We start from the raw sequence: 27,195 nt of genomic DNA on the forward strand, positions 1-27,195 counted from the left end.
TTTTGACTCAACCAAATCAGATTGTCCAAAGATTTTGGATCCTTGTTCCACTTAACAAGAATACCCCTTTGCAGAGGTCTCATGTGGAACTGAGCAAACGGAACCACCCTGAAGGTAGACACCATCAGGCCTAGAGCGCGCATTCAAGTCCGCGAAAAACAGCAACCAAATCTCCCTCTGCAAATTTTGCAGCTTTTCCAGGGGAAAAAACAGTCCAGAGTCAGTCCCATATAAACTATTTGGAGGCTGGGAACAGAGCAGATTTTCTGAAATCGATGGTCCAACCAAACTCTTGCAGAGTCCATACAGTGATTGACAGATCACCCACTGGAACTGAGTGGGAGTCTGCTTTTAAGAAGAGATCATCCAGGTACCCTAGTACCGCAATCCTCCGCTGTCACAGTAATGCCAATACGTTGGTGAAGACCCTTGGCGGAGGCGAGACCAAAGGGTAACGCCACAAATTGATGATTTTCCTCTCCTACAGCGAAGCAAAGAAAATGCTGGTATCCAGCGTAAATAGGGATGTGCAGATATGCATCCTTGTTATCGATAGAGGCCGAAAAATCCCCTTGGTGTAGGAACGCCACTACCGTGAAAATGGACTCCATTCCAAAACTTTTGGCCCCGGCTGTAGTAAGCTTTTTCACCTTCCAGTAACCATACTGGAGAGCAGGGCCGGCGCCAGCAATAGGCAGGTTAGACAGCTGCCCAGGGTAGGGGGGGCAGCAAAATCATTTTTTTTTTTGGATTCCAGCAGTGGCGTGGCGTGATGTAGCATTGGGGGTTCACCTGGGACTATGGCCGCGTGCGCAAAATTTAGAAGGGCACCATCAGTCGAGTGTGCTGCCTTGAGCCCAGTCAATATTGTGCGGCTTGCAGCGTCCTCGGGGGGGCGGCATCTATCCCCACGCGATGAGTGTGCGGTCCAGCAGAAGGAGGCCACGCCCCGTGTGGAAGGTAAACTTCGAGTGCAGTTGGGAGCCCAGGAGAGAGAAGAGCTTCACAGCCAACTTTAGCCCCAAAGAGGCACGCAGAAGCATCCGTGGAGTCCCAAAGCCTGGACTCCATCTCCTCCAACCTCCTCTCTGCTCTGCTCCAACATCAGCAGTAAGGCCCGGAAGGACAAGGAGGACCGGGAGGCACAAGCTGCCAGGGAGCTGCTGGAAGGAGCAGCAGAGCACCTCCTGTATCAAGAAGGCATTGGGCATCATACACTGACACAGACCTAGCTGCAAATACAGACTGGGATGGGGGGTGGGGGGGGTAGAGGAGGGACTGTGGTTAGGGACAGGGTTTTAGGTCTCTCTCTCTCTCTCTCATCTTCCCACCTTCTCTGTCACCCCCACCATTTTTTCAGCCCCCCATCTCTGTCAGCATCCTTTCTCTCTCTCTCTCAGCCCCTCTCTCTATCTGCCACCCTCCATCTGAGTCCCACAGTGTCTCTCTCAGCCGCCCTCTCTGTCATCTACACTCTCTCTCAGTCCCACCCTCTGTCCACCACCCTCTCTCTGAGCCCCTCTGTCTCTCTCTCTCAGCCTCCCCCTCTGTCCCACCACTCTTTCTCTGAGCCCCCTGTCTTTCTCTCTCAGCCCCCCTCTGTGTCCGCCGCCCTCTCTCTGAGCCCCCCCTGTCTCTCTTTCTCTCAGCTCCCTTCTATGTCCACCACCCTCTCTCTGAGGCCCCTCTCTCTAAACCCCCCTTTCTGTCCGCCACGCTCTCTCTGAGGCGCCTCTCTCTCAACCCCCCTTTCTGTCCGCCAGCCTCTCTCTGAGCCCCCCCTGTGTTTCTCTCAGCCCCCCTCTCTGTCTGCCACCCTCTCTCTGAGGCCCCCTGTGTCTCTCTCAGCCCCCCTCTCCATCCACCACCCTCGCTATGAGCCCCCCCCTCTCTTTCAGCCCCATCCTCTGTCCACCACCCTCTCTCTAAGCCCCCCTCTCTCTCAACCCCCCTCTCTGTTTGCTACCCTCTCTCTGAGCCCCCCTGTGTCTATCCCAGCCCCCCTCTCTGTCTGCCACCCTCTCTCTGAGGCCCCCTGTGTCTTTCTCAGCCCCCCTCTCCATCCACCACCCTCTCTATGAGCCCCCCCTCTCTCTCAGCCCCATGCTCTGTCCACCACCCTCTCTCTAAGCCCCCCTCTCTCTCAACCCCCCTCTCTGTTTGCTACCCTCTCTCTGAGCCCCCCTGTGTCTATCCCAGCCCCCCTCTCTGTCTGCCACCCTCTCTCTGAGGCCCCCTGTGTCTCTCTCAGCCACCCCCTCCATCCACCACCCTATCTCTGAGCCCCCTTCTCTCTCAGCCCCACCCGCTGTTCATCGCCCTCCCTCTGTGCCCTCCTCTCTCTGTCTTCCTCTCTCTCAGTTCCCACTGTCTCTCAGCCACCTTTCTCTCTCAGTCCCCCCCTCTCTCTCAGCCCCCCTCTCTCACACCCTTTTTTTAAACACAGCCCCCTTCTCTGTCAGCCACCCCTCTCTGTTAGCCACCCCTTCTCTCTCAGCCACACTCTCTCCAGTAGAGATGTAGTGCTCTTCAGTGTGTAGAGAGGTATCTTGAGGTGTAATCAGGGTAGGGGTATCTAGGGAGATGTGATCAGAGTGGGGGGGGTATCTGGGGGTGTAATTAGTGTAGGGGTATTTGAGGAGGTTTGATAAGGGTGGGGGGTTATCTAGGGCTGTGATCAGAGTGGGAGTATATGGGGGTGCAATCAGGGTAGGGACAAATGGGGAGGTGTGATCAGTGTGGGGTGGATTATCTAGGGGTGTGATCATCTACCCTCTCTCTCATTCCCACCCTCTGTCCACCACCCTCTCTCTAAGCCCCTCTGTCTCTCTCTCTCTCAGCCTCCCCCTCTGTCCCACCACTCTTTCTCTGAGCCCCCTGTCTTTCTCTCTCAGCCCCCCTCTGTGTCTGCCGCCCTCTCTCTGAGCCCCCCCTGTCTCTCTTTCTCTCAGCTCCCTTCTATGTCCACCACCCTCTCTCTGAGGCCCCTCTCTCTAAACCCCCCTTTCTGTCCGCCACGCTCTCTCTGAGGCGCCTCTCTCTCAACCCCCCTTTCTGTCCGCCAGCCTCTCTCTGAGCCCCCCCCCCCTGTGTTTCTCTCAGCCCCCCTCTCTGTCTGCCACCCTCTCTCTGAGGCCCCCTGTGTCTCTCTCAGCCCCCCTCTCCATCCACCACCCTTGCTATGAGCCCCCCCTCTCTTTCAGCCCCGTCCTCTGTCCACCGCCCTCTCTCTAAGCCCCCCTCTCTCTCAACCCCCCTCTCTGTTTGCTACCCTCTCTCTGAGCCCCCTGTGTCTATCCCAGCCCCCTCTCTGTCTGCCACCCTCTCTCTGAGGCCCCCCGTGTCTCTCTCAGCCACCCCCTCCATCCGCCACCCTATCTCTGAGCCCCCTTCTCTCTCAGCCCCACCCGCTGTTCATCACCCTCCCTCTGTGCCCTCCTCTCTCTGTCTTCCTCTCTCTCAGTTCCCACTGTCTCTCAGCCACCCTTCTCTCTCAGTCCCCCCTCTCTCTCAGCCCCCCTCTCTCACACCCTTTTTTTAAACACAGCCCCCCTCTCTGTCAGCCACCCCTCTCTGTTAGCCACCCCTTCTCTCTCAGCCACTCTCTCTCCAGTAGAGATGTAGTGCTCTTCAGTGTGTAGAGAGGTATCTTGAGGTGTAATCAGGGTAGGGGTATCTAGGGAGATGTGATCAGAGTGGGGGGGGGGGTATCTGGGGGTGTAATTAGTGTAGGGGTATTTGAGGAGGTTTGATAAGGGTGGGGGGTTATCTAGGGCTGTGATCAGAGTGGGGGTATATGGGGGTGCAATCAGTGGTGGGATTCAAAAATTTTAGTAACCAGTTCCGACTTTCAAGCATGGTGTTATTTTTTTTTATCTAATGTCAGTTAGGGGTCTGATCTGTCCGCCGCAATGTCACAGTCTCGCTAAAAATCACAGATCGCCGCCATTACTAGTAATAAATAATCAAAAATTACATAAATCTTTCCAGTAGTTAGTAGATGCGATAACTTTTGACAAACCAATCAATATACACTTATTGCAATTATTCTTTTTACCAAAAATATGTAGCAGAATACAAATTGGCTTAAAACGATGAAAAAAATTTATTTGTGTGAGTTTCACCACCTCGGGGGTCTCATCATCCCTGTCGGGCAGCAGTAGGGCCCCTGGGACTCCCTGTAGGGAAAGAGTTCCTGGTGGGAGATAGCCACGAAGAAGCCTTAAGGTGAGAAGAAGTCCCTGTCCCCAGGGGAGAAGGGGTCCCTGTCCCCATAAAAGGAGTCCCTGTTGCCAGGGGAGAAGGGGTCCCTGTCCCCAGGGGAGAAGGGGTCCCTGTCCCCAGAGAAGGAGTCCCTGTCCCCAGGGGAGAAGGGGTCCCTGTTCCCAGGGTAGAAGGGGTCCCTGTCCCCAGGGGAGAAGGGGTCCCTGTCCCCAGAAAAGGAGTCCCTGTTGCCAGGGGAGAAGGGGTCCTTGTCCACAGGGGAAAAGGGGTCCCTGTCCTCAGAAAAGGAGTCCCTGTTGCCAGGGGAGAAGGGGTCCCTGTCCCCAGAGAAGGAGTCCCTGTCCCAAGGGAGAAGGGGTCCCTGTCCCCAGAGAAGGAGTCCCTGTCCCAAGGGAGAAGGGGTCCCTGTCCCCAGGGGAGAAGGGGTCCCTGTCCCCAGAGGAAAAGGGGTCCCTGTCCCCAGGGGAGAAGGGGTCCCTGTTCCCAGGGGAGAAGGGGTCCCTGTTCCCAGGGGAGAAAGGGTCCCTGTACCCAGAAAAGGATTCCCTGTTGCCAGGGGAGAAGGGGTCCCTGTCCCCAGAAAAGGAGTCCCTGTTGCCAGGGGAGAAGGGGTCCCTGTCCACAGGGGAAAAGGGGTCCCTGTCCTCAGAAAAGGAGTCCCTGTTGCCAGGGGAGAAGGGGTCCCTGTCCCCAGGGGAGAAGGGGTCCCTGTCCCCAGAAAAGGAGTCCCTGTTGCCAGGGGAGAAGGGGTCCCTGTCCCCAGGAGAGAAGGGGTCCTGTCCCCATAAAAGGAGTCCCTGTTGCCAGGAGAGAAGGGGTCCCTGTTCCAAGGGGAGAAGGGGTCCCTGTTCCCAGGGGAGAAGGCCAGAAGGGGTCCCTGTTGCCAGGGGAAAAGGGGTCCCTGTCCCCAGAAAAGGAGTCCCTGTTGCCAGGGGAGAAGGGGTCCCTGTCCCCAGAAAAGGAGACCCTGTTGCCAGGGGAGAAGGGGTCCCTGTCCCCAGAAAAGGAGACCCTGTTGCCAGGGGAGATAGAGTGGGGTGGGGGATGGGATGGTGTGTGGGAAATATGGGGTCGTCTGCTCATCTCACTCACCATGACTAAGCTGCAGCTCACTCATCCTTGGTCACATGGGCTCCCTCCAGCAGCAGTACGGATGGCTGATCACTCAGCATATCTCAGACTCCCACCGAGGTCGACCTGTATATGACAGGGGGGAGGAGGGGGGCTGGCCACGCAGACAAGCCTGCTGTGTGCTGTGTCCTCCATAGGGCTTCTGAACTGTGTTTAGACTTCATTTGCGCGGGAGCTGACTCAGGGGTGGGGGCAGGAGACTTTGCTGAGCGATGCTGCAATGAGCAGGAGAAAGGCAGAGCCAGCTGAAGGAATTTCAGATTGCTGCCTTGATCGTCGGCTTTCACCGGTTCTGCGAACTTGTTAAATGCTAGTAACAGGTTCCATAGAACCGGTGAGAACCGGCTGAATCCCACCACTGGGTGCAATCAGGGTAGGGACAGATGGGGAGGTGTAATCAGTGTGGGGTTTATTATCTAGGGGTGTGATCAGAGTGGTGGGTATCTGGCAGTGTAATCAGTGTAGGGGGGTCTGGGGAGGTGTGATCAGGGTGGAGGGGGTTATCTTGGGCTGTGATCAAAGTGGGGTGTATCTGGGGGTGTAAACAGTGAAGGGGTATTTGGGGAGGTGTGGTCAGGCTGGGGGGTAATCTAGGGGTGTGATCAGAGTGGGGGTATCTGAGAGTGTAATCAGTGTAGGGGGGTCTGGGGAGGTGTGAGCAGGGTGGAGGGGGTTATCTTGGGCTGTGATCAAAGTGTGTGTGGGGGGGTATCTGGGGATGTAATCAGTGAAGGGGTATTTGGGAAGGTGTGGTCAGGCTGCGGGGTAATCTAGGGGTGTGATCAGAGTGGGGGGTATCTGGGGGTGTAATCAGTGAAGGGGTATTTGGGGAGGTGTGGTCAGCCTTAGGGTAATCTAGGGGTGTGATCAGAGTGGGGGGTATCTGGGGGTGTAACCAGGGTAGGGGTATCTGGGGAGGGGTGATCAAAGTAGGAGTATCTGGGGGGGAGTGATCTGGGAGTTTGCTTATGGGGGGAACCCACCCATTGGAAGTTTAGTTGACTTCCGCTGCAGTGAGGGGAACCGAGGAATGCATAGCCCCATCCCCTCATTACACATTGCCATTTGGTGGAAGTTCAGCACAGCTCCATTTTCAATGGTATGTGACCTCCTTCACATCGCGCCCCATCACATTACAGCTGCGATGTGAAGGAGGTACCAGCTTGGTTTTAGACAGGGAGAAGCAAGAGGACGGTGTGGATGGGTTGGGGGTTGGCAAAATGTATCTTCGCCTATGTAGTCAAAAATCCTTGCACTGGCCCCGTCATACTATGCCTCCTTTTCTTCATGCCTTGTTTCCTTCTTATTATAAATATATTGGTTTTCAGATACATATACATGTAAAACTGGTCTACTGATCTTCTGGGGCGGGGGGGACAAAGGTGGAGTCAGGGGCGAAGCCAATGGGGTGGCAAAATGAGGTTTTGCAAAAATACTTGCACCAGCCCTGCTGGAGAGTTAGCCTTAGGCATATTAAAGGGGGGAGTAAAAGCTGAACCAAAGGCTGTATTTTGCATAAACATGACAATGGAGCAAACCCAAACTAACCGAACTAACAAACACTATATACAAACGGAGGGAAGCTCACATGAACAGGGCAAGATCAGGACTGAAAACAAAGGGAGCTTAATACTGGGTACAGGATGCAAAGTACAAAGGATACAGGATCAGGCAGGGAAGCGACTGTACAATTTAAGGATTTAATCAAACTTTGTTAAAGATTCTTACTTTTTTTCTTTTGTTAAGAAAAAGCTGTTTGTTTCACTATGTCCTTATTAGACTCATCCCTGAATAGGAGGGTCTGCATTATAACTACCGAATGCATTTTCAGTTTTCTAATGTGGAAAGCTGCAGTGTCCGCATTCTTTCAGAAGTAATTAACCCTTGGGAATTATCCCACCACATGACAAAATCTTGTTGCAGGGGATGCCCAACATTTTACATGTATCTTAGTGCAGGCATCAGAGGACATTAGTGAGTCAATCACAAAGCAGGAAATAACATTTCAAGGGGCATTCTGTACATCAACAGTGTACAGAACAGCAACATTGCATTACATTTTTTGATAGTTTTTGGAAAATGACAGATGCTTCAGACTGAAATGTAGAGATCATTTTAATCAAATTAAAGTTGAAGTTTAGCTTCAAAAGTCTCTGCAGTTTTAGTCTTATCACTTACAGTAACTGTAATGAAGGAAGTCTCGTGTAGATAACTTGATCCTGGAAAAATCTGTGTAGGGGTGCATGTCCTTTTCCTGTCTCTGAACTTCTAGAGCTGCAATGTTTAACAGCTTTAGGTCTTCAGGAAGAAAAGCAGTACACATGTTCTGACGGGGACAACAACACTAATTTAATACTAACAGTAATTTACATTGTCCCGGCAATGTACTTATTTACACTTTGCACTTTATTCATAGTTACATATGACATTTTTTGTATGGTCACACCTGAGCACATGATTAGACACTTTAGAATTGCAGGGAATTGTGATGAGAATTTAAAACTTTAGGCAGAAGTAGTGCAGCTGAATGGGAGAATTATTCCAACTCTGCTACTTTGGCCTCAAGTTTAAAACTACAAGAAAACAACAAGAGAAGGGCGCACCGACCTTGTGCATTACCACTTAAAAGTTTATTAAAATCAAAGAAGGGTAGCGTACAATATACTCACAAACGTAGCATATGAACAAGCATATAGGAAATGGGCACCGCTCGCTTCCAGGACACTGGCTCGAGTGGCGATTTTGGCTCTGAGGAAGAGGGTCCTCCCTCGAAACGCGTAAGCCACAACAGGTTTTGAGGACGCCATCACGCTATCCAGCAGAAGAGAAGTGTCCTGGAAGCCAGCGGTGCCCATTTCCTATATGCTTGTTCATATGCTACGTTTGGGAGTATATTGTACGCTACCCTTCTTTGATTTTAATAAACTTTTAAGTGGTAATGCACAAGGTCGGTGCGCCCTTCTCTTGTTGTTTTCTTGTAGTGCCTTTTGGATACCCTTGGTCCTGAGGGAGGCAGCAAGACCACTTCTTTTGTGTCATAAAACTGCCTAGAAGATTCACCTTCCCGCATACCACTTGAGCGCAGGAGAGATATTGTTGTTTTTTGGAAATCAAGTTTAAAACTCCCTTTTCAATTTCCTGTAATTCTCTCTTTATTGAGTAGACCCTATAATCTGATAAGTAGGCGGAGATTAATTATGAAGAGTGGGCGGAGCTTCAGGGAAGTGGGTGTGGTAAGTAATTGATAGCTGTGCTGCAAAGTGTCCCTGGATTTTTTTTTCAAATGTTGGCAACTATGGAACTGTGAATGGGTGAGAGAATCCTGTGACTTCAGGGCTGGATTAGGAGCATCATGGGCCTGGTGCTGAGGATTTTGGTGGACCTTTTTATGGAAATAAATCAAATGAAAATGCAACCCTCCTCCCCCCAGTTCTTTCAAAAGAGTCATTGTTGTTTGAAAACAAAAAAATATTTAAAACTATACACATTACATTAGGTTTAATTAATTTGAAACAGAGTTCACTCACAAATTTTAACTACATGTATTTTATTAGCGAAACTTAACAAAGTGCTTCGAAATTATGATACCCAGCAAATGTTACCAACATTCTTTACAGTGCTGGTAGAAAGGACTGTTCATTTTTCTTCCAGGGCCAGTGTAAACATTATATTATTACTATTATAAATATATATATACTCGACAGCCACTTTATTAGGTACACCTCGCTAGTACTGGGTTGGACCTCTTTTGCCTTCAGAACTGCCTTAAAGCGGAGTTCCAGCCATTCACTCACCTGTCCAACGGTCCAGCGATGCGGCCGCCCGAAGCCTCGATCCTCTCCCTTGGCGCCGGCATCACTGCTGTGGGCACCCGGCTGTGACAGTTTGCGGCTTCACAGCCGGGTACCCACTGCGCATGCGCGAGTCGCGCTGCGCGTCTTGATTGGCCGGCAATCTTCTGGGACCTCTGACGTGTCCCAGAAGATTGCAGGGAGGGAGGGGGAGAGGAGAACTTCCGTTCAGGGCGCCGCGGCGCTCCGAGCGGAAGTGGGAGCAGGTACCTGTTAAAACTAGGTACCCGCTCCCCCCCCCCCCCCCAAAAAAAAATGACATGCCAAATGTGGCATGTCAGGGGGTCAGGACTCCCTAAAGTGGAAGTTCCACTTTTGGGTGGAACTCCGCTTTAATTCTTAGTGGCATAGATTTACCAAGATATTGGAAACATTCCTTTAGAGATTTTAGTCCATAGTGACATAATAGCATCATGCAGTTGCTGTAGATTTGTTGGCTGCACATCCATGATACAAATCTACCATCCCACCACATCCCAAAGGTGCTCTATTGGATTGAGATCTGGTGACTGTGGAGGCCATTGAAGTACAGCGTGAACTCATTGTCATGTTCAAAAAAACAGTTTGAGATGATTTGAGCTTTGTGACATGGTCCATTATCCTGCTGGAAGGAGCCATCAGAAGGTGAGTACACTGTAGTCATAAAGGGATGGACATGGTTAGCAACAATACTCAGGTAGGCCATGGTGTTTAAGAGATGCTAAATTGATACTAAGGGACCCAAAGTGTGTCAAGAAAATATCCTCCACACCATTACACCACCACCAGCCTGAACCATTGATACTAGGCAGGATGGATCCATGCTTTCATGTTGTTTACACCAAATTCTGACCCTACCATCTAAATGTCACAGCTGTCTTCATTAGATCAGGCAACGTTTTTTCAATCTTCTATTGTCCAATTTTGGGGAGCCTGTGCGAATTGTAGCCTCAGTCTCCTTTCTTAGCTGACAGGAGTGGCACCTGGTGTGGTCTTCTGCTGCTGTACCTCATCTGCTTCAAGGTTTGATGTGTTGTGCATTCAGAGATGGTATTCTGCATTGTACTTGGTTGTAATGAGTGGTTGTTTGCATTATTGATGCCTTTCAATCATCTCAAACCAGTCTCCTCTGGCTTCTGATATGAACAAGGCATTTTTGTCCACACAACTGCCGCTCACTCGATATTTTCTTTTTCGGACCATTCTCTGTAAACCCTAGAGATGCTTGTACATACAAATCAAAGCAGATCATCAGTTTTTGAAATACTCATTTCAGCCTGTCTGGCACCAACAAACATGCCACTTAAATCCCCTTTCTTCCACATTCTGATGCTCGGTTTGAACTTAGGCAATTCATCTTCACCACGTCTAGATGACTAAATGCATTGAGTTGCTGCCAAGTGATTGGCTGATTAGCAACGATGTTACCAAGTAATTGAACAGGTGTACCTAATAAAGTAGCCAGTGAGTGTGTGTGTGTGTGTGTGTATGTATGTAAGTATGTATATATATATATATATATATATATATATATATACTGTATGTGTATATATATATATCTATATACACAGTATCTCACAAAAGTGAGTACACCCCTCACATTTTTGTAAATATTTTATTATATATTTTCATGTGACAACACTGAAATGTAGCAGGATTTCCGGCCTTTGTGCTGGATGTGGGTCTGCCAGGGTTACCACTAGTAACAACAGCACATTTAAGCATGTTCTCCAAGTGTGAGCACTGAGACAAGAAACAGTCCAGCATCTTTGGGTTTTGTATTTATTTTAGGAACTTGGATGGGAGAAGGGAATGAGTGGAATACTCCTCTGACTCGACTATACACAATGTAACGGGACAACTGAGAAAATGCCTCTTGACGCTGAATTGATGCCGGCTGAATGCCGGTCAACGCCGGTTGGCGCTTGTTAACGTTGACTTGCTGTCTTGTTAACACCGAACTGACCTTGACACTCTCGGTGACACAAAGTCCTTTTGTACAGCTCCCTTTAGCCCTCCTGGCTGAGGTAGCTACTTGTAACGCTGCTGCAACTCCTAACACTTCAGGGCCCACACTGGCACCCTCTCTCACTGAATTCTCTTCAGGGCTTAGACTCAGGCACCCCCTTTCTAAGCTTCCTCCCAGTTAGCTGGCTCCTGGATCCCTCTGACCTCCTGGAGTGGTCTCCTATCCTAGGCAGACCCCGGGGCAGTTCACAGTACTCACGACACTGCTTTCCTGGAAAGTCCAACCCCAACAGCTCCGCACGGTCCTAAATACAATGGATCCCTCTCTGCAGCTCAGCTCAACCTTCTGTCCTCTAGGCCGACCGCCAAGGACACCTTTCCTCACAACAACAGGGAGAGAGACAACCGTCACCCTCCTCCTGGGACTCTGCTTCCCGCCAAAGACCCCCTGTCATGTGCTCCTCTCAGACTTATATCCCCCTCCCAGGATGCATTGTGGCAGAATCTGCCCTCTGGGATAGATACAAGCGCTGGTGTGCTATTGGTCAGGTTTCCTCCTCTGTCCAATGAGAGCCCTCATTGGAAACAGTGGGGAGACTCCCCAACTCAACAGTCACACCTGAGAACACATGACAGCCTGACTGAATAATTGGACCCTGCTGATAAGCAGACAAGGTCTCCCCTATAGGTTACCTAGCACCTACCTAGGAGGGTGCTACAGAAGAAATGACACTTTGCTACAATGTAAAGTAGTGAGTGTACAGCTTGTATAAAACAGTGTAAATTTGCTGTCCCCTCAAAATAACTCAACACTCAGCCATTAATGTCTAAACCGCTGACAACAAAAGTGAGTACACCCCTAAGTGGAAATGTCCAAATTGGGCCCAATTAGCTATTTTCCCTCCCCGTTGTCATGTGACTTGTTCGTGTTACAAGGTCTCAAGTGTGAATGGGGAGCAGGTGTGTTACCTTTGGTATAATTGCTCTGACTCTCTCATACTGGTCACTGGAAGTTCAACATGGCACCTCATGGCAAAGAACCCTCTGAGGATCTGAAAAAAAGAATTGTTGCTCTACATAAAGATGGCCTAGGCTATAAGAAGATTGCCAAGAGCCTGAAACTGACCTGCAGCACGGTTCCAAGACTATAAAGCGGTCTAACAGGACAGGTTCCACTCAGAACAGGCCTCGCCATGGTTGACCAAAGGAGTTCAGTGCACTTGCTCAGCATCATATCCAGAGGTAGTCTTTGGGAAATAGATGTATGAGTGCTGTCAGCATTGTTGCAGAGGTTGAAGGGGTGGGGGGTCAGCCTGTCAGTGCTCAGACCATATACCGCACACTGCATCAAATTGGTCTGCATGGCTGTTGTCCCAGAAGGAAGCTACTTCTAAAGATGATGCCCAAGAAAGCCAGCAAACAGTTTGCTGAAGACAAGCAGACTAAGGACATGGATTACTGGAACCATGTCCTGTGGTCTGATGAGACCAAGATAAACTTATTTGGTTCATATGGTGTCAAGCATGTGTGGCGGCAACCAGGTGAGGAGTACAAAGACAAGTGTGTCTTGCCTACAGCCAAGCATGGTAGTGGAAGTGACATGGTCTGGGGTTGCATGAGTGCTGCCGACACTGGGGAGTTACAGTTCATTGAGGGAACCATGAATGTCAACATGTACTGTGAAATACTGAAGCAGAGCATGATCCCCTCCCTTCAAGGACTGGGCCGCAGGGCAGTATTCCAACATGATAACGACCCCAAACACACCTCGAAGACAACCACTGCCTTGCTAAAGAAGCTGAGGGTAAAGGTGATGGACTGGCCAAGCATGTCTCCACACCTAAACCCTATTGAGCATCTGTGGGGCATCCTCAAACGGAAGGTGTAGGAACGCAAGGTCTCTAACATCCACCAGCTCTGTGATGTCGTCATGGAAGAGTGGAAGGGGACTCCAGTGACAACCTGTGAAGCTCTGGTGAACTCCATGCCCAAGAGGGTTAAGGCAGTGCTGGAAAATATTGGTGGCCATACAAAATATTGAACCTTGGGCCCAATTTTGACATTTTCACTCAGGGGTGTACTCACTTTTGTTGCCAGCGGTTTAGACATTAATGGCTGTGTGTTGAGTTATTTTGAGGGGACAGCAAATTTACACTGTTACTGCCGGTACACACTACCGCGACTTGTCAGGCGACTTGGTCGCCTGACAAGTCGTGCTCCATTCTATGTTATGGGAACCGTTCTAATAGGAGCGACTCAAGTCGCTCCGACTTAGAAAAAGGTTCCTGCACTACTTTTGACCGAAGTCGGAGTGACTTGCATTGACTTCCATTATGTGAAGTCCGTGCAAGTCGCGCCGAAGTCGCGGTGCACAGCGACTTCACTAGTCACCCCCCCGAAGTCGTATCGCCATAGTGTGAACCGCCTCTTATACAAGCTGTACATTGTAGCAAAGTTTCATTTCTTCAGTGTTGTCACATGAAAAGATATAATAAAATATTTACAAAAATGTGAAGGGTGTACTCACTTTTGTGAGATACTGTGTGTGTGTGTGTATATATATATATAAAACAACAAGGGCAATGGTCTGGTTCCCACCCAAGCACGCCTCCATCCCAAAATGTATAGAAACAGCAAAAGATTGGCCCGCGGGACTTTATATGAGGTGGGTGCTAGTGGCTGGAGATGAAATGAATAGCACAATAGATATGTAAAACAATATATAATTTTTAATTTTATTACATTGTATAAACAAGCAATATGAATAATAGTAACATGTATATCACATAGCATAGCTCAATGGCCATATTGGCAGTGTATATAACATGAACAATATCAAAGCGTATATAGGCAAATATCCTAGTGTAGCCGCTGAGTTTCAAAGGTAGCCTGAGTATAATATTGAAATTCCATACTGATAGAATATGATACATAGTGATCTGACGCGTTTCGGGAGCTACATCTCCCTTCTTCAGAGATCAATGTATTTGAGTATGACTACAAGGGAACAAAAGAACAATGTTGGAGTAAACATTGGAAAATATAAATAAAAATATTTGAATAAAAGAAATATCAAATTGGTAGTACTAATTGAGAAGGAGTATTATACACAACAGATTTGGATGGTTCATCTCTTTACTATTTTCACCACCCACCTGCCATGGACCCCCCTTCTTTGGCTGCTCCCCAAGGGACCCTTCAGCTCCCGGGTCCGACTTCGGTCCGCCGCTTTTATACGGGTATCCATTGCTTCATTTTCATTTACCTGTGAGTAATTCATACTCCTTCTCAATTAGTACTACCCCTTTGCTATTTCTTTTATTCAAATATTTTTATTTATATTTTCCAATGTTTACTCCAACATTGTTCTTTTGTTCCCTTGTAGTCATACTCAAATACATTGATCTCTGAAGAAGGGAGATGTAGCTCCCGAAACGCGTCAGATCACTATGTATCATATTCTATCAGTATGGAATTTCAATATTATACTCAGGCTACCTTTGAAACTCAGCGGTTACACCAGGATATTTGCCTATATACGCTTTGATATTGTTCATGTTATATACACTGCCAATATGGCCATTGAGCTATGCTATGTGATATACATGTTACTATTATTCATATTGCTTGTTTATACAATGTAATAAAATTAAAAATTATATATTGTTTTACATATCTATTGTGCTATTCATTTCATCTCCAGCCACTAGCACCCACCTCATATAAAGTCCCGCGGGCCAATCTTTTGCTGTTTCTATATATATATATATAATATGATTTTTATTTGTTTTTTTTTTTAATTTTGCCATGCATTGGTGCCAATTTACGCAAAAATATACCCCAGCATTGCTGTGAGCAGCAGTAAAATAACACCCCTCACATCGGTGTCAGTTTCTGCAATAAACATCCCAGCATAAGTGGTAGTGGAGAACAAAGGAGAGAGCAAGAAAGTGAGAACAGAGAGATGTCCACCACTGGGATCATTACAGACTGCCAGCCTTCTTCCATACCACACACACCATCAGCACCATGCTCCTCCCCACTCCCCGTCCTCCTCAGTCCCACTTGTGTCCTTCTCCTCTCCGCTGCTCCCTCCAACTGCCTCCTCTGCTTGGGCCATCTCCTCTTCCTCTCCCTTCCCTCTCTATCCCTTCCTCTGTCACCTGTCTTCCAGCTGCCACCCTTTGTCCCTCTATCTCTGCCCTGCTGCCTCACTCACAGACAGCCCAACAAGTTCCCTGGCCTCACCTCAGACTATTATTCAGTTCCCTTGTCAGCAGGTGGGTGGAGCTGAGCACTAGGAGGCAAGGCAGAAGTTACATCCTCCTCTGCTGTGAATTCTTGGGCCTCTGAATATACATCACTGGTTGCAAGACACCAGGCGGTCCTAACAACCAGTAATTTGACAGCAGAGAGTGGGCAGTGGTGGCCAGCGGAGGAGCCGAACTGCCTCCTGCTCAGGCTAGGTGGTGCCTGCAGGATGCAGGGCTGGTCAGGGAAGATCTCTCCCTGTCGGGCCCATTACTTTCCGTGCGTGGCCTGTTCAATTTGGGCAGCTGGGCTTGTATTAAAATAGGGGCAAAGCGCTGCAGCTCCAATAGCCCCTACATTAATCTGGCCCTGTACATACTGTCTGTTTATCAGACCCGAACATATATTCACTCAGGCATACAGTATGCTTGGAAATTCATGTAGGTCCATGTAGCTGGCTGCCTGTCATTGATTAGAACAGGCTGCCTGCATCAGATTCAGTCTTCATGGAACACCTGTGCATCCCATTCAACCCCAATGGGGCTGAAGGAGAGAAATCTTTGTGTGTATGACCAGCTTTACATTGCTTCCACTGACCATATTTTCATTCATTACTGAAAAACTTTTTGTTTTTGTGTTTGTTACAGCTGAAAGAGTTACTTCCCTTAATAAAGACTGGCATAGGCCATGCCTAAAATGTGAGAAATGTGGAAAGACTCTGAGTCCTGGTGGTCATGCTGAGGTAAAGTGTACTATAATATTGTGTCAGTACAGCATACAGTAGCTATCGTTTCACAGTTTTTGAGACACTTTCAATATTCTAGTAAAAGATTTTAAAGCTGTACCCCATACAAAATTTGCAGCTAAATACAAATGGTAAATTATTCTTTGTGAACATACGTGCAGTTAGGGGTAACAATAATTGTCCCTGCAGTTGAGAGAGAACAATACAGTCAATAGTCAGTCTGATCCTTCCATGTAAGTTCTTGGACCGCTGCACACCCACATGGAAGAAAAATATATTTAAAATTTATTTAAAAAAAACATTTTTTATTTTTCCCAAATATATTGGAAATATATTTGAAATGCTACGATTTTGGCCATATTCAATATATTTCTAAATTTTTTTTCCCTAAATATATTGGAAATATATTTTTCTTCCATATGGGCAATGCCTCCCACAGTCAACTAATATGTAAACTGAGCCAATACATCAGACCTGTCATTTAGATATCCCTTGTAGAAGTGTCCCACTTTACTGCCCCTGGAATAGGGCCCTTAATAAGCCATTACAAATCTGACAGATGGTTACTCCGATAATGCTTATAGAAAATATATTAACAACAGGTGTTAATATATAAATTTTATTTATTGAGGTAGGTGGGTGAGCATAGGTGTGCACGGCTTTGGGCTTTGGTGTGCACTGCACACCCTAATGCAATAGGCTGGCTTTAGGTTGTGCACACCAAAGCCCAAAGTTGCAGCGAATAGTGGGTGTGGCCAAACTGTGGTTACAGTAACCTATAAAATATGCTTTCTCTTTCGTTCATTAACAGACACACAGCTCCATATTCGGAACCATAGGGTTATATCACCCCCTACAGGAGTAGGACACTAGGCAGAAAAAACACTTGGCTATGCCTATGGGCAGTCCTAGCTGGTATACATCCCCCTCTCTGCTATAGGCCCTCAGTTTTTTTTTCTGCCTAGTCAGGTGTAAGCACCTAGCTCCCTGCCGGGATCATTGGTCCTGGCATTTTTTTCCTTTTTAGATGGCATTTTTTCTCCTGTTTTTTTTCCTGTGAGATCTACAATCAACTGCCAGGCTGGGCAACGGGCTGAATAGCTAGATCCAGTGGTCCCCCCAGTCTGGCCAGCGAGCGCACACAGACCAGAGCTCCATGCTGGGTCGGCTGCGACATAGCCCCACTGGACGGGGGCTGGCCTGCAAGTTAAACGCTTTGCAAGAATGCATACGACCTGGTCCTGGCCCGAGTCACAGCGTTCCTTCTGGCCGACAGCCCCCCATTTTGATGGCGAGGGATTCTGTCTGGAGTGGTGCCCTCCTGGTTTTGTGGTATGGTGAGTAAGATGTCCCCCTGCCCCCCCTGAATACGATGGGGGTGGATGCAGGCACACCCTGGAATGGCCGGACATGCGGGTTCCCCTCCTTCCCCCCAGGCCCCCTCTGTTTTTTGTGGTCCCCATGATTTTGGGGCCTGTGAGTGTTTTCTCTCCCGGTGACCATGTTTGTGTAGTTCAGCGCCCATTTTCGGTTTGTCTGGCGTGCACAGGAGTGGCGGCCATGACAGTGGAGACTCTTGAGCGACAAATATGGCTGTGGAGGCCCCTCCCTTTCCCCTGGTGTTGACTCTTGGATTTCCTTTTCCCCCTGGACGCCGCACATGGTTTCCTGGCTATCTCTAGTGCAGACCAGCGCTCCTCCGGTGGGGTGGTGAGTCCTGGTGGGGTCCCTCCCTCTTTCTACTGCAGGTTGCAGGTTGCTTTGCCTCTGGGTACCCCTGTGGTAGTGTGGGTGCGGTGCTTCAAGTTGGGTTGGTTCCCTAGCGGTTCTGGACACGTTTTACTGGTGCGCTCCCCCTTGTCACTCATGGAGTCTCAGGAGCATGTTTTACCACCTGACCCCCTATTGGAGGCAGCAGGTTCCTCAGGGTCCCAGCCTTCAAATGATGCAATGACGGTGGTCCTGGAGTTCTTTGTTTCCCGGGTGGAGGTAGCCTTTGGGCGGCGGGCTAGCAGGAAGTGCCCCCTGCCCTCCCCTGCCTCATCTGTCTCGTCAGATTTTGAATCTGGCTCTGTCGCCGCGGACGTGGCTCACCCTGCGGGGTTAGTAGCCACACTCCCTGATCCATCAGATAGTGAGGATGATTTCTCCACAACTGTAGCTGCGCACAAGAAGGCGCTGGTTGACGCACTGATTACATCCAAGACTTTGAAGATGGAGGATGCAGCTGAGGAGGTGGCCATTTTTTTTGGCACTCACAAGCCATATCGCACGGAAAAAGTGTTCCCTTATCCCTCCTTGTTTAACAATTTTGTCTAAAAAGATTGGGAGCGTCCAAAACAGTGGCGGCTGGTGCTCAAAATTTTTGGGGGGGCGCAAACAGAAAAATGTAATAGGCATTGCTTTGCGGCAAAAAACGCTGTAAAAATTGCTTGACTTTGAGGTCACAAAAGTGTGAAAGGGGCCTTCTGTAATTAGGGTATAGTGTGCCCCTTTCAATGCAGGGAGAGACCAGCGTGCCCCCTTTCAATGCAGAGAGACCAGCGTGCCCCCTTTCAATGCAGAATGACCAGCGTGCCCCCTTTCAATGTAGAGAGACCAGCCTGCCCCCTTTCAATGCAGAGACCAGTGTGCCCCCTTTTAATGCATAGACCAGTGTGCCCCCTTTCAATGCAGTGACCAGAGTGCCCCCTTTCAATGCAGAGACCAGTGTGCCCCCTTTCAATGCATAGACCAGTGTGCCCCCTTTCAATGCAGAGACCAGGGTGCCCCCCTTCAATGCAGAGAGATCAGTGTTCCCCCTTCAATGCAGAGAGATCAGTGTGTCCCCCTTCAATGCAGAGAGATAAGTGTGCCCCCTTCAATGCAGGGATCATTGTGCCCCCCCCCCCCCCCGAGACCAGTGCACTTACCTGCAGCGGCGGTGGCTTCTCCTCAGTCCCCCGGCGTCTCCTCGAGTCCTCCCGCCTCCTCCTCGGCCAATGGCATGTGGTTTGCCTTTTGGCCAATCAGAAAGCGTGTCTCGTACCCGCTTCCTGATTGGCTAGGAGGAAGATCCGTGTGACAATAGCGAATTTTCATTCGTTATTGTCACACAATGGGTGGGCTCGGGGCGCACTGCTCTGCGCCCGGGTCCACCCTTTGCTGAAGCCTATTAAAGCCTCTGGCTCTAATCAGGTGACTAAAAAAGAAAAACATTGAGCTCCATGCCTCCGGCAACACCCCGGCCGCCACTGGTCCAAAATGTCGCTTTGCGGTTCATAAACGCTTTGCAGTGAGGTACCCCTATGAAGAGTCACTTCTGAAGAAGTGGACTGTCCCACCAGTGGTGGACTCTCCTGTCTTCAGGTTAAACAAGGCAATCATAAATCCGGTCAAGTAATCCCCGGCCTTTAAAGATCTGCCTGAGAGAAGAGCAGAGTCTGTGGCCCACAATATGTTCACTATTGCTGGTTCGGCGCTATGGCCGGTCCTGTCCATTGTCCTGGTGTCGCAAACTGAGTAGGCTAAACATTTGCGCCATGGTCTGGGGGTGAGCAGTTTCCCCCTGCCTTTGTTAAGTTGGTGGACCAGTTGATCCAGGGGCTGCAATTTGTCTGCGATGCCTCTCTGGACACGGCCCCCTTGATTTCTTTGAGTTTTCCTTGAATTATCTGTTTTGGCAGTGGTGCTTAGGTGTGTGTTGTGGCTTAAGTGAAAGGTGGACACCACCTTGGGCTAAAAACCTGGGTGTGGACGTAGAATCACCCTATCTTGATGAAAAATGAAGAATGGCTCTGTACAAGAAATAGCTGCTAGTTCTGATACCCTTCTAGCTGAAGTTATCACAATTAAAAAGACCAGTTTCCTGGTCCGAAGAGCCAGGGGAACCTGCCCCATGACTCAAAAGGCTGTTTTATCCCAAGGACATAATGGTGGCTTCACAGGTGGAAGCAAACATAACATTCCTGGACGAAGGCCTGAACCAACGAATGGGAAGCGATTGGTTCCTGGAAGAAAACTGATAAGGCTGAAATTTGCCCCTTAATAGTGCTCAAGGCTAATTTCATATCTACTCCTGCTTGAAGGAAAGCTAGAATTCTCCCGATGGTATATTTGCAGAGATGCCATTTCCTGGCTTCACACCAGGTAATGTAGGATTTCCAGACCCTTTAATAAATGCTTCCTAGCATTTATCAGGGATTTAAACTGCAGGGCCAGATACACCCCACTCCTTCAAGATTAAGGCGTCAATAACCAAGCCGTTTAGAGACTGTAAAGCAGGGTGGAATATTGGACCTTGAGAGAGTAAGTCCAGACACAGTGGAAGGGCCCAAGGCCTTGTCACTGCCAACCTTTGGATTTCTGCATACCAAACCCTCCTCGACTATGCCAGAGCTACCAGGATTACTGGTTTTCCCTCTAGCTGGAATCCTGCGCAACAGACGTGGTATCAGCTGCACTGGAGGAAAGGCATAAATCAGGTAATACTCCTTCCAAGGAGTCACTAAAGCATCCACTCCGACTGCGAGTGGATCTCTGGTCCTGGACACCAATCTCTTCAACTTTTTGTAAAACCTGGATGCCAACATATCTATGTCTGGGACCCCCCCCCCCCCCCCCCCAGCATAGGCAGATTGATTGAAAAATCTCGGGATGTAAGGACCATTCCCCCGAAAACATCTGTTGGCGGCTCAGAAAATCTGCCCGCCAGTTCTCTATTCCTGGAATAAAAACTGCTGTCAAGCATGGCACAAACTTCCCTGACCAGGACAGGATGATATCCACTTCTTTCTGGGCTGACTGACTCTTTGTGCCTCCTTGATGGTTGATATAAGCCACAGCCATGGCATTGTCGGATTGCACCCTGACAGGTGGACCCAGAAGCCCGACTGGAGAGAAGACCACAAGCACCTACTAAGTGCAGCAGTAAAAACGACTTTAATAAAATACAGATTAAGAAGATTGTAGTCTTCTCTCCATTTGCTTTCTCTCGTCACCACCAGCAGCCATCAGTGTACAGGTACCAGACAAGGAATTGCCCCTCATTCCAGGATCACCCGTCCACTATTAGACACTTTTGATGCATCTGGACTTATGTCAATATTATCTTACATTGATTCATTATAGACTGTTGGAGACTTTACTATATATCTGAACTTTCCTGAACGCCAATTTCCTGTTTTGCTTGTGTCAAAGCCTGACTGACTGCTCGGATTTCCAGAATGTTGACAGAGGGACCTTTCTCTACCCAAGACCATTTCCCCTGGCTTCCTCTAGAACTGCTTCACAGCTGGAGAGACTGGCATCTGTAGTCACCAGCCTCCAGGTTACTGTAAGAAAGGATTTCCCGTTCTCCAGATTTCTGGTCACCAACCACCAATACAGACTCTGACGTACTCTTGGTACCAGAGACATGGTCCAGTCCAGAGACTAAACATTTCCTGTCCATGTAGACAGAATGTTGTTCTGCAAGGGTCTTGCATGGAATTGAGCAGAGGGAATTGCATCGAATGCATACACCATTTTTCCCAATAACTTCATGCAAAGATGTACAGAAGGATATCTCAGCCTTACTATAGACCAAACCAGATCCTTCAGGTCTGTGACCTTTCTTGTTGGCAAGAATATCTTTGCCTGTACTGTGTCCACAAGGAAATGCAGATATTCCAGACACTGGACCAGCTGTAATGCTGACTTTAACAAGTTCAGAATCCAACCCAGACATTCTAGGAACTGTACTGTCTGGAGGATATTTCAGCTTAGAGCCAAAGCTGATCGATCTATAAGTAATAGATCACCAGATATCCTATTACAGATATCCCTCTGGACCTTAGAACAGCCAATACTGGAGCTAGGATCTTTGTGAACACTCTTGGAGCCGTAGCTAACCCGAAGGGTAGGGCCACAAACTGAAAATGATGGTTTTCTACTGCAAAGCGCAGAAACCCTTGATGAGCCTGGAATATATGCACGCGAAGATATGCATCCTTGATGTCTATGGATGCTAGAAATTCCTCTCCCTGCAGGGAGGCTATGACTGAATGAATTGACTCCATACAGAAAGTACAAATGTTCAGAAACTTGTTTAGCCCTTTGAGATCCAGAATAGGTCTCACATCCCCGTTTTGGTTTGGGGATTTTGAACAAGTTTAAGTAAAAAACCCTGAACCTTTCGTTCTCCGGAACCTCCGGAACCTCCGTTATCAGTCTTTGGGCCCTCTGCCAGTATACTTGACTTTACAAATTCCAGTTTGTACCCCGGTGAGATGGTAAAGATAACCCAGATGTCTTGGTTCGTTTCCACCCAAACCTTGGAGGACAGGAGTAGCCTTACCCCCCACCCAAGTGAGGGGGGGCGTCCCTTCACAGAGTAGGCTTAGAGGAAGACTTGGCTGATCTCTGGGCCCAGGGCTTTTTCTGTCCCTGTCTTGAAAGCTTGGTTCCTGACCCGGATGGCTGAGGCCGTTGCCACCGTCTGGAATTAGAAGCACTGGTAGTGTGAGTGCTGGAGAGGGACTCTTGCTCTTCCTTTTTACAGGTAGCAATGTACTCTTTCTCCCCCCCCCCCCAGATCTTTTGGATATAATTATCTGTATCGTTAACAAAAAGGCATTCTCCCTGAAAAGGGAAGCCAGTCAGCCACTTTTTACATGGTGGTAATTCCACAGACCAGCTCTTCAACCAAATAATTCTGCACATATGCACTGTCATCAGAGCAAACCGTGACATTTGCTGTATGGAGTCCATAAGAGCATCAACTGCTAAACAAACTGCGAGGCAGATCTGACAGATCTTCCAGAGACTCTCATTGAGAAGTAACTGTCTTGGGCACTCACTTCATACGTCTTTTAAAACTGACAAACTCCTATGGCCGCTACTGCTGGTTGTATCACAGATTCTGCAACAGCAAAGGAGGCTTTCAATAAAGATTCCAACTTTTTATCTGCTGGATCCTTAAAAACCTGGGCATTATCCACTGGGCAGGTTAAACTCTTGTTAATCGAAGAAATGGCAAACATCCACAGTGGGTATATTCCATTTCTTAGTAAACTTTTCCTCCATAGGATACAATAGAGAAAACCTTTTAGAAGGAACAAAAATCCTATCAGGATGATCCCAATCATTATACATTTCTTGCTTCAAGAGCGGTTGTATGGGAAACGTCCGAGGACTTTGAGGAGGGCGCAATGAGCCTAGAGAGGAAAAAGAGACTTCAGCCATCTCTAAGGGAGGAAATTTGTATCCAGACCAGACCATTTCAGTAAGAGACTGAACTTACAATTTTCTGGGTTTGAGAGGCTTATAGAGACTCCTCTGACCCTGACTTTCCAGAAGTGAAAACCTCAGCATGACCTTCCATCGAGTCATCATCAGCTACTTCTTCCACATCCTCTGCCTAATCCTGAACTGATTTAGGGTGTGGCTCAGGTTAGGGGGATCTATCACATTTCCTCCCTCCTTGAGATGCTGCAATCATGTCAGCAATCTTACCCTCAAGGCTCGCTAATGCCGATGCCAAATCGTCCTTAGTGATGTAGGTTGCGGCAGAAGCACCTGGAGTAGCTACTATGCCTGACAACCATAATGGCTCAGATTGGCTAGTCACTTCTGGCTCTTCAGGGGTGATAGACACAGAGGAAGCATGGCTAGGACCTTCAAGGCCTGATGGTGGCATCACAGTGCCCCTTCCAACTGTGCCCCCTAGCCCTCTTTCGGGCAGACATTGCTTTATAGCAAGACAAACCTGAGGTACTAACTTCAGTTTACTCAAGGCTTGTGACAAGCTTATACAGCTTATCACACACACAGCACTGATTATTCCAATGACACAGGACCTGTTTGTGCCAGTAACATACACCGACAGTGACTCACGCCACCCAGCTGCTGCTGCTCTGTGTCCCCTTCAGCCTCTGACAGAGGCTAGTGCATTTGAAACCGTTCCTTATAATTCACGCGTATTTATGTTGTATTGCACATGCGTGGCGAGCTACGTGGCGTCCACGTGCACACCAATCACGTTCAAACACGTCCTCCATGCTGCGTACGCCTATTTTTAAAGGCAAAGATTCAAGTGCGCGCTAATGGGCCTTCACCACAGACACGTTATCGAGGGAGGGGACGAAAACGCGGGCGCTTTCACACCAAGGCGAAAACGACAACATGGAGTGGGAGCAGCTTAGGCTGAATTAGGTTTGTCACAGCTGATACCTTTCAGGTGATTCGCCCAGGGTGAAAACAGTGTGTCAAACAAATAAGCAAAGAAATAATGTTTAAACAATCTTTGCATCAATCCACTCACAACTGCACAAGCTCATATTATCACAATTGGCATAATAGGCACATTTAATCCCTAAAGGAAAAGCCAGAGCTTTTAACAAGATGTATTTTAACAAGATGTATTTGTATTACTTAACATCCATAGTCTCATGCAGAGACCCACATGGCGCTCTGTCTCTGTTATCTTTTAAAGGGAACAGTGCATAAAATATTTACATTTGCTGTATGTGTAAATATTTAAATTGGACTTACCAGTCATGTTGCAGGATTCTGTTTGAAACAGGAATCCAACCTTTACCCATCATGGTGAGCTTTGTCTTGCCGACCTTCAAAGACTGGGTCCCCTTGTTTTAGGGGAAAGGGGGAAAAAAGCGCCAGTGGAGTGCAGTTTTAAAAGAAGGAAGTTTTATTAAAAAGAGGCACAGGTTATGGTGACTCGATAATGGACTCACTTCAGTGCAGTCACTGTGGTGCCCTCCCTGGTGTTGGTCAGTTAGCTCGGTGCCTGCTCTGAGTCCTGATGCGGTCCAATCATCCGGGAGAAGTCCGGGGTCTCTCAGGCGACTTCCGGGTCGGATCGGCATAGGAGATGTGGAGCGTTGTGGAGGCTTCTTCCGGCTGCGTCTGACGTCACGGGGTGACACTTGACACTTGACAAAGGAGTGCGCATGCCCACCAGCGGCATGTTGCGCATGCTCCGAAACATGTTGTGACGCCCGGATACGCCCACCAAAGCCCAGACACCCCGTGACGTCAGACGCAGCCGGAAGAAGCCTCCACAACGCTCCACATCTCCTATGCCGATCCGACCCGGAAGTCGCCTGAGAGACCCCGGACTTCTCCCGGATGATTGGACCGCATCAGGACCCAGAGCAGGCACCGAGCTAACTGACCAACACCAGGGAGGGCACCACAGTGACTGCACTGAAGTGAGTCCATTATCGAGTCACCATAACCTGTGCCTCTTTTTAATAAAACTTCCTTCTTTTAAAACTGCACTCCACTGGCGCTTTTTTCCCCCTTTCTTTTATGATTAACATTGAGCTGCTTCGCTCACCCGGAGAGCAGCCCGGAGTGCAACCCATCCTCATCCACCCACTGAACAGTGGATCGTCCATACCCGGACTCCCCCTCCCCCCTCCCCCCTTACACCCGGGGTCAGCCCAACACTCTCAGCCTCCAGGCATCTGAGCCCTACTCCCCCCCCAAGGCTGCTCCAGCTGACAACTTGTCTAAGTACCAGTGTCCTGCCTGAACCCCGCCTGACCATTTGCCTCTACTAGCAGCCACAATAGAGAGCAGCACCCCCTGTGAGCGCTTTAATAACATACTATCTTTCCCTTGTTTTAGGGGGGCCAAGGCCTTTGACCCGTAGAGCACCCTGGATGGAGCGCCTTTGGGGTTTGGTATTCCCAGGGTCCAGCTCCAAAAAAGGACAACATTACAGGCTAAACCTCGTAACTGCTTCCCAAGGCTCAGCTACCATCTTTTTAGTCTTCTGACTTTTTATAGATAGATCTGATAGCTGATAGCTGATCTGATAACACTGGCAAAAAAAAATGGAGGTACTTCATGTGGTTTTATAGGGGGACATCCTTTCTGATTAACGGTTGCCAGTGTCCTTCACCTGTAGGTGGCTATATAACCCATATGTTATGATTTATGGCTCTGTGTCCCGTGATATACGAAAAGAAAAGTAAATTCATCTATATATACAAATAATATACAAATAAAGCTTTAAACGTGTATTCATAAATTATATCATTCAATAAAGTGCTAGGTGAGGTTGTATTTTCAATTAAAGCGGCAATTATTCAGTGCAAAGCATAAAAAAACTCAATGTTCATTCAAAATGACAAATCTTCAAAGTAGCAAAAGAACGTTATAGACAGAGGAATCCCAATTCCAAGTACTGATGGCGACACAGGTGCTCCCCAGGTGCCAACTTACAGTTCAAAAGTGCTCAAAGCGATCCCTTCTCTGTGCACCACCATATATACATAATTGAATGGACGCTTACCAGATGAGGAGACCCCAAATGAAATCTAGCCATTCATTATGCCCCACTATGGGTATGCAGGTAACACTGCTTTCACAGGACTTGACATATTAGATATGTCATCAAAACGATCACCCGATAATGCGACTGGTTAGTTGTCATTATTCATTACCAGGCATGCATATAAAAAAGGAACACAATCGCTTCTTGTGCAATTTCCCAGCATAAGAAATGTACTGTATTAAAAGAACAGTAATCTACTCAAAAGTAAAATAAATACAGTACATCGGGCATTCAGAAATTATCGTCCTGCTCCTTGGTGGGCGTGCTGACATCACCGCTTTGTCCTCTAACCAGGCGTATGTTTAGTCTCAATAGACTTCATCACAGGGGCAATGGAGATAGTGAGTAGTGGTAAAATACTGTTCTTTTAATAAATTACTTATGCTGGGAAACTGCGCAATAAGGGATTGTGTTCCTTTCTTTATATACATGCCTGGTTAATGAATGATGACAACTAACCAGCCGCATTATCGGGTGATCTCTTTGATGACACATCTGTATTGGGATGTGCAATACAGTGAGTGCAGCTGTCAATCATTGTTCACTGATTTTAGTTCACAACACTTAGCGCAGATTATTTTCTTTGTAGGCTGGTACTAGTTACAGGTTGCACTGTCAGACAACCTGAAGAGTCATTGGATTCTGGGGCAAACAGTATTGCAGACAGTATTTTGATGAAAAGGAGATTTTTCCCAAGGGCCAATCGATCTTAGAGTTATGCGCCC

The 27,195-nt window shown here is 48.3% G+C and overlaps 1 protein-coding gene across 1 annotated transcript in view; it reads left to right on the forward strand.

Annotated features, from left to right (window-relative positions):
• The window catches only part of CRIP1 (cysteine rich protein 1), a 55,046-nt gene that overhangs the window by 24,806 nt on the left and 3,045 nt on the right, over positions 1-27,195 (forward strand). The window contains exon 2 of the mRNA XM_082242814.1: positions 16,052-16,146. Within this exon, the coding sequence (XP_082098940.1) occupies positions 16,052-16,146 (95 nt within the window). The remainder of the gene's footprint in view (positions 1-16,051; positions 16,147-27,195) is intronic.

Source organism: Pelophylax lessonae (assembly GCF_965119305.1).
Source record: "Pelophylax lessonae genome assembly, chromosome: 13".
NCBI lineage: Eukaryota > Metazoa > Chordata > Amphibia > Anura > Ranidae > Pelophylax > Pelophylax lessonae.